The sequence below is a fragment of the Capricornis sumatraensis genome, chromosome 22 (assembly GCF_032405125.1).
Source record: "Capricornis sumatraensis isolate serow.1 chromosome 22, serow.2, whole genome shotgun sequence".
Taxonomy (NCBI): Eukaryota; Metazoa; Chordata; class Mammalia; order Artiodactyla; family Bovidae; genus Capricornis; species Capricornis sumatraensis.
Genome location: NC_091090.1, coordinates 52,130,171 through 52,145,848, shown reverse-complemented (window position 1 = coordinate 52,145,848; position 15,678 = coordinate 52,130,171). Strand labels below are relative to the sequence as shown.

General features: G+C 44.7%; 1 protein-coding gene across 1 annotated transcript in view; it reads right to left on the bottom strand.

Annotated features, from left to right (window-relative positions):
• The window catches only part of F13A1 (coagulation factor XIII A chain), a 141,985-nt gene that overhangs the window by 74,819 nt on the left and 51,488 nt on the right, over window positions 1-15,678 (bottom strand). The window contains exons 5-6 of the mRNA XM_068960457.1: window positions 6,030-6,148; window positions 3,738-3,845 (exon numbers count right to left, since the gene is read on the bottom strand). Coding sequence (XP_068816558.1) covers window positions 3,738-3,845; window positions 6,030-6,148 — 227 coding nt within the window. The remainder of the gene's footprint in view (window positions 1-3,737; window positions 3,846-6,029; window positions 6,149-15,678) is intronic.

The following is a 15,678-nucleotide window of genomic DNA, read 5'->3' as shown; positions in this document are numbered from 1 at the left end:
ATGCTGTCTCCACCTTCTCTTCAGCAGAGAAAAGAAATGCATAGTTCTTGAACAAGGTCAGAAGGTAGATCATCCACGCAGGCCAGGAGAAAGGGCCGGGACCACTGCACAGGCAGGGAGACTGAGCCTCGGAGGGGCTCGGGGCTGTGACTCAGACCTCAGAGGGCATTTGGAAATATCAAAAGACCTTCCTGGTTGTCACAACTGGTGAGGAAGGTGCTCCTGACATCTCTGGGGCAGAAGCCAGGGATGCTCCTAAACGTCCTCTGGTGTGTAGGACAGCCTCCATGACAAGGAACTACCAACGGGGATTTCCTTGGTGGTCCAGTGGCTAAGACTCCCAGCTCCCAATGCAGGGGGCCTGGGTTCGATCCCTGGTCAGGGAACTAGATCCTATATGTCACAGCAAAAAGACCCAAAGCGTCATGACAAAGGTCCAAGATCCTGCATGCCTCAGCTAAGACTCGGCACAGACAAATAAATATTTCTAAAAAGAACCCTCCAAGGCAATAAATACTAGGCAATACAGATCTTTATCTGGGCACTGTAAAGCCGGACTGACACTGTCATTATCACCATCATCATTAGAAGACCGAAGTTATTTATTATCTGTGCTTAGATCGCACTGAGAACCCATCTTCTTTCCGCAGATTCCTGGCTTGTCTTCAGTGCCAGCCTTGGCCGTGACCTCAGGGAGCAAATCTGTCTCTGGGGCCCCGGTCATCTGCTCTTGCCTCTATCTTCCTCAGGGGCCCAGCCAGCACCGGGCCGCTCCTCCACTCCTTCCTGGCAATAGCTGATCCCAGGAAATTTCTGCCTGCCATCACTTTCATCTTGGCATGAACCGTGGCCAGTGTGTTATCCCTCCCAGAGAGTTTGCATATCATGATACATCTGGTTCCAAAACGTGTTTCCTATAAAAAGAATTTCCTGCCTCTGACCAGGCTGGGGAGAGGACTGAGAAGTTTGAAAGTGACCACACACAGCTCCCTCTGTTCTTCCAGTGGATGGGACCAACTCCCTAGAAAACATCTGCTCAGAAATGGGCCCATCTGCTCGGACCCAGGGTTCTGGCTAAACTGAAGCAACTTCACAACACTTTCTTTCTGGGCTCCCTAAATACGTCTTCTCATATTTTAAGGCAAATCTTTACCGAGAAATTTGAGGGGGTTTTGTTTTATTTATTTATTTTTCTTTTGGTCTTTGCCTAACTTCCCTCAGCAATTTCATGATAGATTTCCGGGACTTGTGAACAGGAGAGGAGCTTCCAGAGTGACCAGAAAAAAAACGGATTTCTTGGGAAAGTTTCACGTTTTTTGTTGATTTTTAGAGGCTCAGTGCTTTCATTTCTAAAATCACTATAACTGAATGGATTCTGGAGCTCTTCTAAGGATTAAAGGAGACAGGAGATGTAAAACAGTTTTGAAAACTATCAAACATCCATTTCGCGGATGTAAACAACGGTGGTGGTGAAAAAAAAGATACTGCCTAGAGTAGGGGGGGGGGGTGTTCTCCCCTAACACCCAAGGCCTCCCCCTCCAGAAAGAAAACCAAACCAAATCCCCCTAAATAGATCCTGCCCAGTTCTATATCTTGTAAGTGGGTTATAGATCTTCAAAATCAGAACTTCATAGGCCTTTTATGACTAGTAAAATTGCAAGGTAATTTGCATTAGGATAGATGTGCTTCATTCAAGCCTCAGCTTTCACTTGGCCAAGTGGCACCATAGGAAGTATTGGGTTCGTTGCTTTCTGTTCACCTCCTGCTTGCTTTGCTTGTGATCTCTACACTCGTAAAAATACACATGATATGCGAGTAAGCTCGGGCTGGTGAGCATCATTTCAGAGTGCTGAAGGAATTCACTTATATCCAACCACTGCCAGTAACTGCTTCCTTTCTCACTGCAAAACTGTCACGGTAACTTCAAAGAAGAAAAAGGGGCTCTTATCTGTGAATCAGGAAAAACAGTGACCAAAGGTCTCATGTATGTTGTTAATAAATAGTTATTAAAAAGAAATTCCTGAATTCTTTAGAATTCATTGTCTTTTCACTTGCATATTTTATGTCACAGACATAAACTAACAACAACGAAAATAACTGCCTTCAGATGTTCGTTTTTACCTTTTCTTCCTCTTTAAATTCCACTTTTCTTAAATTTACACATAGCCTAGTTGTTAATTTAATAATCTTTGTTCTTAAGTGCTAACCAGAAATTGCATTTCCTATTATTTTCAATCTAATATTTTTATAAAATTGGTATTTGATTTTATTTCACTCAAATCAGACTCAAAGATAGCAGTCTTTCAGAGAAATATTTTAAAAAATAAAACTTGAGGAAATTGGGAGACTGCCCTGGTGGTTCAGTGGTTAAGATTTTGCCTTCCAGGGCAGGGGGTGTGTGTTTAGTCCTTGGGGAGCTGAGATCTCATGGCCACAAACGAAAACATAAACCAGAAGCAATATAGTAATAAATTCAATAAAGACTTTTAAAATGGTCCACATTAAAAAAGGTCTTTAAAGAGGAACTTAAGAAAATTTGTAGCAAAAGGAGTATTTTTTGCTTAGTCCTTGATTGAATGAAGTAGCAATAGCACCTAGCTTAGTGTTTTTTTCAGGAATATTCTGCTTATATTTGGATTTCCCAGGTGGCTCAGTGGGTGCAGGAAACACAGGAGATGCAAGTTCGATCCTGGGTTGGGAAGATCCCCTGGAGGAGGGCATGGCAACCCATTGCAATATTCCTGCCTGGAGGATCCCATGGACAGAGGAGCCTGACAGGCCACAGTCCGTAGTGTCCCAGAGTCGGAAGGACTGAAGCCACTGAGCCCACGTGCACACACCGCTTGTGTTTGCCAGATGTGACTTGCTTTCACGCAACACGGGCAGCGTCTGTGTGTCCCACACGTCAGTACAGCCCAGGGCTGCCCAGGACCTAGACAACACGTTTAATCCACTGCACTCCCCATCCCCCCGGACTCCCAGCCTCCCCGCGCATGAGAGTAGTGTCTCCTCCCTCAGGAAGCGGCTCCAGGGCAGGGTCTGTGCGTTCTCAAAGACGCCTCAGGATCTCCTGCCGAGCCAGCAGGGAAGGTAGGAAATGCCTAGGTCTGGAGTCAGCCGACCTGGGATCCAGCTGAGGACTGAGGCTTCATCACTGACAAACTGTCAGCACACTGCTTTCTAACTTGCAAAATGGCTTGAGTAATGCCAGCCCTTCCCCGCCTTCTCTCATGTGTTTACTCTGAAGAATCAACACCCATTTCATAAACCGTCACTATACAGTCCTATGGTGAGGTATCGCTGGAACAGAATAGCGTTAGCCATTTATTTCTTCACTCTTACTGTGGATGTGAATGAGATAAATTATGCTTTACAGTGTTTTTTTTTTTTTTTTTTTTGCTGCTCCTTGGTGTTCGATCAATCGATTGATTGATCAATTGATTACAGTTACTGACATTTCATCATGGTCCCTCTCACTCCCCAGGCAAAGATGCTTAAGAATAAGCGATCTGTACTATCATGTCACCTATTAGCATGTGTCTGAAGCCAAAGCCACATACAGTACTGAGACAAGAATTTAGTTTCATGGCACATGACAAGCTTGGGGAATTACAGACTCTTCCAAGGAAAAGTTTATCGAGTGTAAGTCACCATTTCAACAGCTCTTCCTGAACTGACACCCGTATGGAGGCAAATGACATATCTAACTGATTTCAGCCACCAGCAGTTGCTCTTACCATGGCAGACCCAACACGGCTGACTTTGATGGGATTGCCTCTGCCGGAAAGGTCCATATTCGCCCTGTCCATCACGTACAGGCAAGTGTCAAGGATGCCATCCTCAAACTATTTGGGGGAAAAAAATGAGAAACTACTTAATGTCCAATCTGCAAATAAGACCTTCATTCTCTGCCAAAAAAATAAAATGAGACCACAGCCTAATGTTTAGAAATGTGTATTTCCTGTACGGAAATCACTCATGATCTTTAGCGTGAAATATTTAAGGTTGAAGGAAGCAGGCAGCTTCTTTTATCTTTCAGTAAAATGGATAAGAACTTAAAAGCTAGCTAGAAATATAAATAGAACTACTAGCAAGCTGCTGTGCTCAAGGATCATGAACGGGGACTTCCCTGGCAGTCCAGTGGGTAAGACTCCTTGCTTCCAGGGTAAAGGGCACAAGTTCAACCCCTGTGAGGAACTGAGATCTCACATGCCAGGCCATGGGGCCAAAAAAAAAGGGAAAAAGAATCAAGAACTGGCTTGATGTTCTTTAGAAAATTGTAGGGTTAATTGTAGGGTTAATTCAGAGGATCTCTCCTCAGTACTGGCTCCCGGGATATCAGGCAGTGGGATGAACCATTTACCAAAATCAGGCCAGAGTCTCGAGACCTCAAAAGTAACATGAGTGCTTGTGCGTCTCAGAAATACACGGCTCTCAGGTCCAGCTCGGGGAGGCACTTCAGGTCTGCAGCGCGTGCTCCGGGAAGAGCCGGAGACCTCACACAGCGAGCCTCTACCTACAGTTCCCTCTCTCCTGAGACGAGGGGGACTCCAGGGTCAAAGAGAGGTCAGGAAGGTTTAGAGAAAGATTATGCTATCAAGTCTGGTAGTCCGTTCAATTTCCCTAGAAAGAACTCCTAACTACACAGAACACCAGAATTTTCCAAAAAAGGAGCAAAGACAAAAATAGTTTTTAAAAATGGTAAAATTGGAGAATAATACCCATACTGCACCTCATTGTACAGGAAAGTTCCCTGAATACAGAAACCTTGTATGTTATCCACCCAAGTGGTCAGGACAGACACCGCTGTCTTGATGGCTGACTACCATGTAATTCTCGATTAAAATCCAATTAGAAGACCAATTCTGGGTGTATCCTAAACTGACGTGATGGCTGCAGGAATGGGTTATCACACTAGCTCTCCAGGTACGTGAAGAACTCATTACTCTGGTTCCTGTGAGGCAGCATCTTTCAGCTGTGTCTGTGGGGCGTGACAGCGGTCAACAGGAATGGTAAAGACATTGTCAGAGAACTAGTTACACTGCCTCATTGCAAACTACTGGCTTTGGGCTGAAATACCCAAATTAATGGACTCTGAATGAGAGCAGAGATAAGTGGCAAGTGTGCTCCAGGGCATCTATCCGTGCTGGCTAAGGGCCCCCATCATGCTTGGCACCCTTTCCCAGGCCTCCTTGCTACCCACCTGTATCAGTTTTTTTTTTTCCTTGTTGGCCCTCGCTCTCTGTTGTCACACTGGGGGTGTAAATAGAATCACATCTAAATGTTAGGAATTAGGGACCCAAGGCAAGGACATCAGACAATAAGCGATGGTCACGGGTTGTATGTCACTCAGGAAGCGGAGGGCTTGGAACTGGGGAGCCAGGCAAGGATCCCAAAACAGGGGAAGAACATTGATCCTTAGCCCGGTGGGATGTCAGAAATGCAGGTGAGCAAAGCTGAACAGTGGGCGTGTGATTCTCAAAGTTAGTTAGAACCAACCAGGATTGAGAGCCTGGTCAGGTGGCATTGGTGGCATAGAACCAGTCTGCCAAAGCAGGAGACATAGGCAACACGGGTTTGATCCCTGGATCAGGAGAATCCCCTGCTGCAGCAAATGGCAGCTCAGTATCCTCGCCTGGAGGAACCTGGTGGGCTACAGTCCATGGGGTCACAAAGAGAAGGACGTGACTGAGCACAGCACAACAGCAGGAAAGCAGGCTGGATACCAGAATCTGAGCTCCTGGGATTTCACTGTTCTGAAGTGCCAGAGCATTTCTCACTGGAATGCCATGCCAACCACACAGGCTCCAATCTCTGTAACACTGTAATAACCAGAAATATGTGATTTCGGCTGATAAATTATGCAGGTGCCCTTCTAAGTCTGCACCCAGGCTGTCTTAGAGCCTCAGATCCTGAAAAGCAGGAAACTGTGCTTGTCCAATATTGACACATACCACCCTGCAGTGATACATGGGACTGAAAATATGAGGAAAGATGTCCTTGACAATGACAAATGTTAAGTGGCTCACCTGACCATAACTCCAGCTCCTGCTTTTGATGTCATTGAATTCTCCATAAAAAATAACCCCGATGTCATTCAGGACGTATTCTTCTCTTTCTTTTTCATTATCCAGGTACACAGCATCCTCTGCATTGGAATTTAAACATAATGACTATTAACCAAGCCAGAAAGTTTTTATACACTTGACAGTTTATTCTGATCATAAATTGCAATTACTCAACCAAATGGGAAACAGTCTTGTTTCACTAAAAGTAGCTCATTTCACAATATGTAATTTTAACAATGGTGAACAAAAGTGGCCAAGATCAGTCTGGAAACGATGACATTTGTCGTCAAAATGCTGACAAGTTTTGGCTCTCTAAGTTCCAAGTAGCACAATTAAATTGATAAGTCTCATGAAACATTTTAGGATTCTGGTGCATCAGTGGTTTCAGAATCAGAATTCTATAAGGCAGATAAAAACCTGTAACACAGATCAAAAAACTAATTTCCAAAGTATTAACGTTAAAAGAATCAGAGATGATTTTATAACACGTCTGGGGCATATTAGCAGGCTGGAGTGTCATGGGTCATGCCTGGTTTGTGGCCCGTCTGGGAGAGAAGGGAGGCTGGGCATTGTCTCCTTTCAAGGAGCAGTCTTGGTGCACGCGTTGGTAAGAGTGTGTCCAACTGGCCTCTCTGACCATCTTCCTCCATCGCAAGGACTTTTCTCATCTTTTTAAAAAACAGTTAGTTTGCTGAGTTTTGGCTGTGCGGGGTCTCCGTTGCTGTGAGGGCTTCCCTCTAGTTGTAGAGAGCGGGCGCTCCTCTCTAGATGTGATCAGAGGGCTTCTCTTGTCATGCCTCCTGGGCTCGAGGGCACAGGCTCAATAGTTGTGGCTCCTGGCCTTAGTGGATCCTCCCGGATCAAGGATCAAACCCACGTCTCTTGCACTGGCAGGTGGGTTCTTTACCACTGAGCCGCCAGGAAGCCCACAAGGACTCTTCTTGCCTGTGGCCCTAATCTCAGGAAAGCCTTGCTCCCCATCTGCCTACTGAGGAATCAGCCTGGTGCTTATTCCCAGGCCAGGCATGAAAGCAGCAAAAGCATCTTTAACACACACGGGCCCGCACAGCTCTAAGTCCTACTCAGGTCAGTGTGCAGCCTAGGCAATGCTCAGCTTCCGGTCTGAGCGGGGACGTGGCTCATCACATTTCTCCGGCCCAGGTCATCTTTGCCATCCTGCTACTTTATCGGGGATCTTTCCTTCCTATTTCCTGGTAAAGCTTTTAACCATCCCTCTGGAGCAGTTGTTGCTCAGTTGCTCAGTCGTGTCTGACTCTCTCTGAGCCCATGGACCACAGCACGCCAGGCTTCCCTGTTCTCACTATCTCCCGGAGTTTGCTCAAACTCATGTCCATTGAGTTGGTGATGTCATCCAATCACCTCATCCCTCTGTTGACCCCTTCACCTCCTGCCCTCAATCTTTCCCAGCATCAGGGTCTTTTCCAATGAGTCAGCTCTTTGCATCGATGCCGAAGTATTGGAGCTTCAGCTTCAGTGCCAGTTCTTCCAATGAATATTCAAGGTTGCACATTAAAATCATCCGGGTAGATTTAAAACCTGTACATTCCTGAGTTGAACTCTAGATCAACTGGATCAGAATCTCTGGGAGCGGGAGTGAGATCCAGGTGTCAGGTTTTTAAAAAGTGAATTAATTAACTAATGCGTTAATGTTAAGCTCTCCAATGAGTCTGATATGCAGCCACAGTTGAGAACAAATGTCCCAGCCCCCTGATGTTCACAGAATGGTGGAAAGACCAGCAGCGTCAGCACCACCTGGAACCTTGTGAGGAATGCAGTTTCAGGCCCCAGCTCAGATCCAGTCGGAATCTGCATATGAACGAGGTCCCCAGGGATCTGTGTATATATTAAACTTTGCCCAGCACTGCTCCATCCAACCAGCCTGGACCCCATTCTGGGCCGTATTATAGCTTTGATCAAATCTTCTGGAGATTTCATGGTCCGGTCTGTACTCCAGCACTGTCTTGTAACTTCCTTTCCATTCTTTGCCTCTCGGTTACCTTTCGCCTAGTTTCATGCAACTGTTAATACACGCGTGCACTGACACACGCATGCACACACATTTACATATTTACTGCTGTCCAACAAACTGCACACATTTAAAGCATATAATTTCACAACCAAAATAATAAACATATGCATGCGTGCGTGCTAAGTTGCTTCAGTTGTGTCTGACTCTTTGTGATCCAATGGACTGTAGTTGTCCAGGCTGCTCTGTCCAAGGGATTTTCCAGGCAAAAATACTGGAGTGGGTTGCCATGCCCTCCTCCAGGGGATCTTCCCGACCCGGGGATGGAACCACTGCCTCTTATGTCTCCTGCATCGGCAGGTGGGTTCTTTACCACGAGCAGCACCTGGGAAGCCCAATAAACATATATCACCCCAGAAGTTTCCTTGTTCCTCTTCGTAATTCTTCCCTCATCCTGTCTCAGGCCTCCCACCCCTACCAGGGAACCATTACTCTGCTTTTTGTCACCGTCAGTTATCAGTGTGCTTACTTCTATTGATCTATTAAATGTCAGATCTTTCCTTTTTCTCTTTGGGACTCAAGAGAAAGAAGAATATTTGAATAAATACATTTAATAAGGTTTTTCCTGGTGATTCAGTGGTAAAGACTCTACCTGCCAATACGGAAGACTTGGACTCAGTCCCTGAGTCGGGAAGATCCCCCGGAGGAGGAAAGAGCAACCCACTCTAGTATTCTTGCCTGGAAAATCCCAAGGACAGAGGAGCCTGGAGGGCTATAAGTATAGTTCATGGGGTCGTAAAGCGATATGACTTAGTGACTATACGGCAGCAGCAAATTTAATTTTAAAAAAGCATATTAAATAAGTCTTTAAACAGTGTAATTATTCATTTATAGCTTGCCAGGATAAATGAAAAGAACTTTCATCTTAAAACGCTATGGGGAACTTATTATGTAAATATAGATATTTTGTAAAATAACCTTTAAACTGTAAATTGACACGTGTTTGTCAGGTTGTGTCAAGTTTAATTTGATTTTTTTTCTCTTTTTTCATCTGAAGACTACTTTAGCAATAATTAATTCCATGATTACCACATTCTGCCATTAAAGGATGTTTGTTAGTACCTTAACACTGCAGAAATCTTGATGAGTACGAACTCATTCTATCCATCCTTGTCAATTAAGCTATTTCTCTCTTGACAAATAAACCCTTTGATACTTTCAGCCAGAAATAAGTCTCAGAGCTATTTCTGAGTAGAGTTTGTATGAAATAGAAGATGTTTAGATTTGGTAATGACTTTTCCAAGCTGACCTCTGGAGCAAGATACATTTTCAGTGCTGTTGTTTTGTTAGACTACACTTTTCCTGAGATAGTTTTGTAACACACATTTTTTTGTATTTTTGTCATTTGAAAAAGTTGTAGTGCAGCTGGTCTGCAATTAAGTCACAAATTTAAAGCTACTGCTGCCTTTGTAAGTCAAAATGTAGGTGATTTTGTCCTGGTGTATTGTGGTCCCATCTGCTACTGGACCTAGAATCCTATGGATCTTCCAGCTAACATTCATGTCTTCACAGTCCACAGATGAAGAATAGGAACTTCAGTGAATGCATCTATTAATCCTGTTGGGAGGTGAAACTCATCCCACCAGAATTGTTTTCTGAGTTTTCCCTAAAATGATGGTACAGATTGAGGACATATCACTCTGAAATTGGAAGACATTCCCACTTAAGGCTGCAAAGTGCCTTACTCAGCTGAGCTCCAGGTTACTACTCATAATTTTATTCACCCATTGGAGAATTTGATTCATTCAAATGTTGGGAGATGGCCATTTTAAGCTGCTGTTGAATGTCTCTATTTGGGAAAGTTACAGAAAGAAAATAAGAAAGAACATATATGAAGGGAGAGGCTGGTTATTTTTCCCATATAGTTGTGCTTTTCATAAACTAATTTTTGCATTTGCTGCTTCCCCGGTGGCTCAGACTGTAAACAAACTGCCTGCTATGCAAGAGACCTGGGTTCGATTCCTGAGTTGGGAAGATCCCCTGGAGAAGGGAATGGCTCCCCAGTCCAGTACACTTGCCTGGAGAATCCCATAGACAGAGGAGCCTGGTGGGCTACAAAGAGTCAGCCATGACTGAGCGACTAACACTATGATTTTCCACCAGCAAACATTATTAACAGATTTTCCTATTTCCACTGTACTTGCAATACTGTGAAGTGTTTCAAACAGAGCATACTATAATAATCAAAAACTTCAATCCATTATAAGAAAATAACAAATAAAAGGATTTTAGCAAAAAAAAAAAATAGAGCGTAAAAACTCATGATGCATTTTCTGTTTAAAGAATCACAATTTTTTAGTTCTGTCCACTGAAAAGAACTAGAAAAAACAACCAGTGTGATAGCAGTAAGTGCCCCTGAGCCTGATTATGACCTCTGAGCACCATTTCTCCTTCTTTCCCCTCCCCATTAAAAGGTATCTGGGCTCCTTGAGAAAGATGATTGGAGGTTGGGGTCAGGAAATGTACAAGGCTAGCCTGAAATGCTTCTTCCTGCCAGAAAACAAGAAGGCTATTAAAGATTCTAGGACTCATGACAAAGAAATCAGAAATCAACGTAAAGAGACTCCCACCGGCCAAGAATGGGACAATTAAAATATCAAAAATAATATCACTGCAAAAGATTAGGACACATTAAATATTTTAATATTCATAGTTTCATGGTGATTTAAGAAATGTATTGGTCGCCGTTGTAGGGTGCTACAAATCAACCCATTATTCTGAGAACTTAGAAATATGGAAAGAGCCCCGTATCTAGACTTGCTTATATGAATACTACCTCGAGGCACCGAAATGACGGATGCTAATAAATGCAAAATGAGCGGGAGATGAGACTATCACCATTTTGCAATCCCTAATGAATTGATGGATCTAGGCTAAAATCATTTTTAAAAGGCTAATGGGGAACTTCATAATGGATGGATGAGAGTGATAACCCTGATCCCACTGGTAAATCTGAACATCACAAAAAAAATCGACAAGCAGACATTAAATCTCCTGATAGGATGAATGCGCCAGGAAGCACACAGCATCTGACTTAAGAAGTAGATGCTTCTTCAGTGCTCTCTCCACACCTACTCCAAAGAAAAAAGGAAATGATTCACATATAGATGAATCTAATTGAGTCTCTAGTCATGTCTGACTCTTTGCAACCCATGGACTGTAGCCTGCCAGGCTCCTCTGTCCATGGAATGCTACAGGCCAGAATTCTGAAGTGGGTAGTTGTTCCCTTCTCCAGGGGATCCTCCCAACCCAGGGATCAAACCCAGGTCTCCCACGTTGCAGGCAGATTCTTTACTGTTTGAGCCACCAGGGAAGCCTCTAAGTAGAACTAACAGCTTCATAGAAAATATAGGGGTGAGAGAAACACGATACCCATGCAAATATTTGCTATCTTTTGTCTTTTTGGTGATGGCCATTCTAACAGCTGTGGGATAATATCTCATTATGGTTTTAATTTGCATTTCTGTGATGACTGTGGTGGTGGTGGTCTAGTTGCTAAGTTGTGTCCTACTCTTTTGTGACACCATGGACTGCAGCCCGCCTGCCTCCTCTGTCCATGGGATTTTCTAGCAAGAAAATTGGAGTTGGTGGCCATCTGCTCCTCCAGGGGATCTTCCCCACCCAGGGGTTGAACTGGTGTCTCCTGCATCTCCTGCGTTGGCAGGCAAATTCTTTACCACTGAGCCACCAGGGAAACCCCCTTTATATGTATACATATGTATATATTTTAAAGAATAGTGTATTCAATTAATGGTCAATTAAATATAAAACTTGGCTTCCCTGGTGGCTCAGATGGTAAAGAGTCTGCCTGCATTCCGGAAGACCTGAGTTCAATCTCTGGGTCGGGAAGATCCCTAGGATAAGGAAATAGCAACCCACTCCAGTATTCTTGCCTGCAAAAATCCCATGGATGGAGGAGCCTGGCAGGCTACAGTCCATGGGGTCAAAAAGAGTCAGACATGACTGAGTGACTTCACTCACTCTCACAAAAATAAAACTATACACAAATACAGTAAATGGATGGAAGTGCACCAAAATGGTAGCAATGATTTGTAAATCTCTGAGTTCTTTTTATGCTTTCATTATTTTTTGTGTCTGTAATAAGAGTTTCATCATGAGAAAAACAAAGTTATTTTTAAAAATCTGCTTGCATTTACGGAAACTACCTGTTTAAGAAGAGCTTAACAAGTTCAGGGTGTTTTTGCATTACTTTTTCCTCCAGAACAATACGGTGTGCTCTTTTTGTTATCAGTGTCCTTATCATCAATAGATGTGTTTTTATACAGTTATAACACTTCCCCCTCCTCTAAATCTCCCTGTCCTTCCAGCACAGGCTGGATGCAGCCTTACTCTGTAGTGTCCCATGGATGCTGCAGTGACACGCCCCCACTACACTGACTCCGTGCTGTGATTTCATTATTTCTGGAACAAGTATGTGTATAGTGTTTACTCCATGCCTGGAACTTTCTAATGTGGTGCAAAAACACACTTATTAAAACTCATAGTGAAGACTTCCCTGGTGGCTCAGTGGTAAAGAATCCACCTGCCAACGCAGGAGACTCGAGTTCAGTCCCTGATCCAGGAAGATCCCATGTGCCGCGGAGTGGCTAAGACTGTGCACCCCAATGACGGAGCCTGTGCTCCAGAGCCCAGGAGCTGAAATGAGAGAAGACGACCTGCGAGAAGCCCGCATACCTCCAGGAGGAGTGAGCCCCGCTCGCCACAGCTAGAGAAGAGCCTGAGCAGCAGGAAAGACCCAGCACGGCCAAATAAATAAACACGTAAAATTGTTTCTTAAAAAACACCTCATAATGTCTCCCAGGGGAAGGCGCTGTATTTTCCCCACGTGACAGATGAGGAAACTGAGGAAGAGAGAAGGAAAGTATCTTTCCCAAGGTCACTGTGCAGATGAGAGGTGAAGCCAGGGTTTGAATACCAAGCTGTCCCCCAAATAGACTATGATGTTGAGTCTGAGGCATCAAGTCACTGTCTGCACAGCACCTGGCGTACTGCGCCTGGGAACATAAATGCCCCCTGCTAGAATGAGAGACGGGGATGGATGTCCAGGGCTCGGAGGGTGAGAGAGAAGTCCAAGAAAATGAAGGATTTACTTTGGGGCTCTGGGTTATTGTTGATGAGAAGTCATAAATTCAGGTGGCACGTCATGAATAGGAAGGCGGTAGCCCACCTGTTTCCTTCCAGCTGCTGAATTAAAACTTGCCTCAGAACAGGCAGGCATAATCATGGCTCCACAACAAGGCAGGGGGATCAACTGCGGAGCCTCGATTTTCATTTTAAATTTATTTATGATTTTAAAGGAAGATTGAATGTGGAAAGCAGAGCTTTCTTTCCCCTCTTTTTATTCAGATATGTCACTTTAAAATATAGTTGTCCAAAGCTAGGATTAAAAAAAAAAATCTCATCACCATGGAAACTCTGAAACTCTCTGTGTTTGATAGGCTGACAAAAACAGGAAAACTCAATCATTTGCCTCTTGAGATGTTGTTGGTTTCAGGGGGTGTGGGTTTTGTTTGTTTTTTAAAAATATTTTATTAGTTTGAAAGGCGTAGTGAGGTTTTCTAGATCCGATGATGGAGGTGGGAAGAGATTGGTTCTGCACTTTAGTAAAATGAAGGATACTATTATTTTATTAAAAGGAAAAACAAGCTGACAAGCAATTCACTGTTCTAGTCAACCAACAATCTGAACTGTGAATAAGTAGAGTGTGCGTGTGTGTGTGTGTGCACAAGTGTGGGGACTACACTTCTCAACTGTGTGAGAGCTGATAGGAGAAACCAGGCCCAGAGGGCTGTAGAGCTGGAATGGTGGCACCACGGACCTGCGGACAACCTCTTGATCCTAAGCGACCTCTGGCCAACAACCAGCAACCAATGGTGAAACCCCAAAGGAAACGCGGCGCCATTGCTGAGTGTGGGTTCATGCCTCCATGCACTTTGCCCAGAGCAGACCTTCAGCATGCCTTGTGAACCACCACTCCTCCTGGGTGACTACTGGGAGGCAAGGGGTAAAGAAGAACGGCCTCCTTGATTTCATAATTCCTCCAGTGGGAGGAGTAGGGCAGCTAAAAAAAAGCAAATTGTGAGCTGAGAACTGCTGGGACTCACTTCTAGGGCTGATTTCTGGCCCCTGTGGAAATTACCACTGGCCTCCCCACCCAGAGAAAGAGAGAATTTATAACAAACGTGTAAAAATGAAAGTTAAGCCTATTGATTTCAGTATCCGTTTAACCTCAGAGGGCGAAGGAGAGCTATTCATCATCACCTGGGCTGAAAATTTCCTTTTGCTTATTTTCATGCGATTTTAAAGTTAAAGCAAGCCCCATTTCTAAGGTCATTAAAGTCAAGCCTGGCAAAGGGATCAGAGAAAATTGTGGAGCTAGAATGCTCTCCCATATTTTATCTCCAAAGAGACTCTTGAACAGCTTAAGTCACAGTCTGGTTCTGTTTGAGATCCTTTAGAAGCAATGGTGATTTGACCTCTTCAAAAAGGCGAAATGTTTCACCTTTTGGGTAAAAGGATTTTGAGTGAGGAATTAGAAACAACTTTTGGGGTTTTCCCGGTGGTTCAGATGGTAAAGAATCTGCCTTCAATGCGGGAGACCCAGGTTCGATTCCTGGGTTGGCATAATCTCCTGGAGCAATTCCCTTCCAGTATTCTTGCCTGGGAAATCCCTTGGACAGAGGAGCCTGGTGGGCTCTAGTCCATGGGGTCAGAAAGGGTTGGACCCGACTGAGTGACTAACACTTTTTACTCCCCTCCCCTTTATACAAAAGCTGAGCACCACTAAAGAAAGAGGTAAGACCTGCTGGGTGGGCGTCATCAGCGCTCCAGGGAGTGGCCCTCTCTGTGGAGCACTTGTGACTCCAGATTGGTGTCATCATGGCGTGTTTCTCCATCTCAAGTGCATCAGAAGGGGTGGTGACCCCTGAGGCTGTGCTCTAGGCAGATGATTCCCACCTGTGGGATCTGGGAAACACTGGAGTCTATTTACTGCTCAGATTGCTGTCGTGTTCGACTCGGCGACCCCACGGACTATAGCCTGCCAGGCTCCTCTGTCCGTGGCATTCTCTAGGCAAGGATACTGGAGTGGGTTGCCATTTTCTACTCCAGGGGATCTTCCTGACCCAGGGATTGAACTCAAGTCCTTCGGGTCTCCTGCACTGCCAGGAGGATTCTTTACCACTGTCCCACCTGGGCTCAGTCACTAAGTTGTGTCTGACTCTTTGCGACTCCATGGACTATAGCCCGCCAGGCTCCTCTGTCCGTGGGATTCTAGAGGCAAGGACACTGGAGTGGGTTGCCATCAAACCCACATGTCTTGTGTCTCCTGCATTGGCAGGTGGGTTCTTTACCACTCAGCCACCCGGAAAGCCCGGAATATAGTCAGGACTGGCATTTCCAGCATCTGCGCTTTAGTTCTGGAAGGGTCCAGAGCCTCTGTCTTCCTAAAATGGTTTAATTCAACCTCCCTAGGGGCCTGCCTTTGTGCCTGTGAACTCTGGAATAAAACCAGCCCAGGAGACACCGGTGAGCGATTTCTCA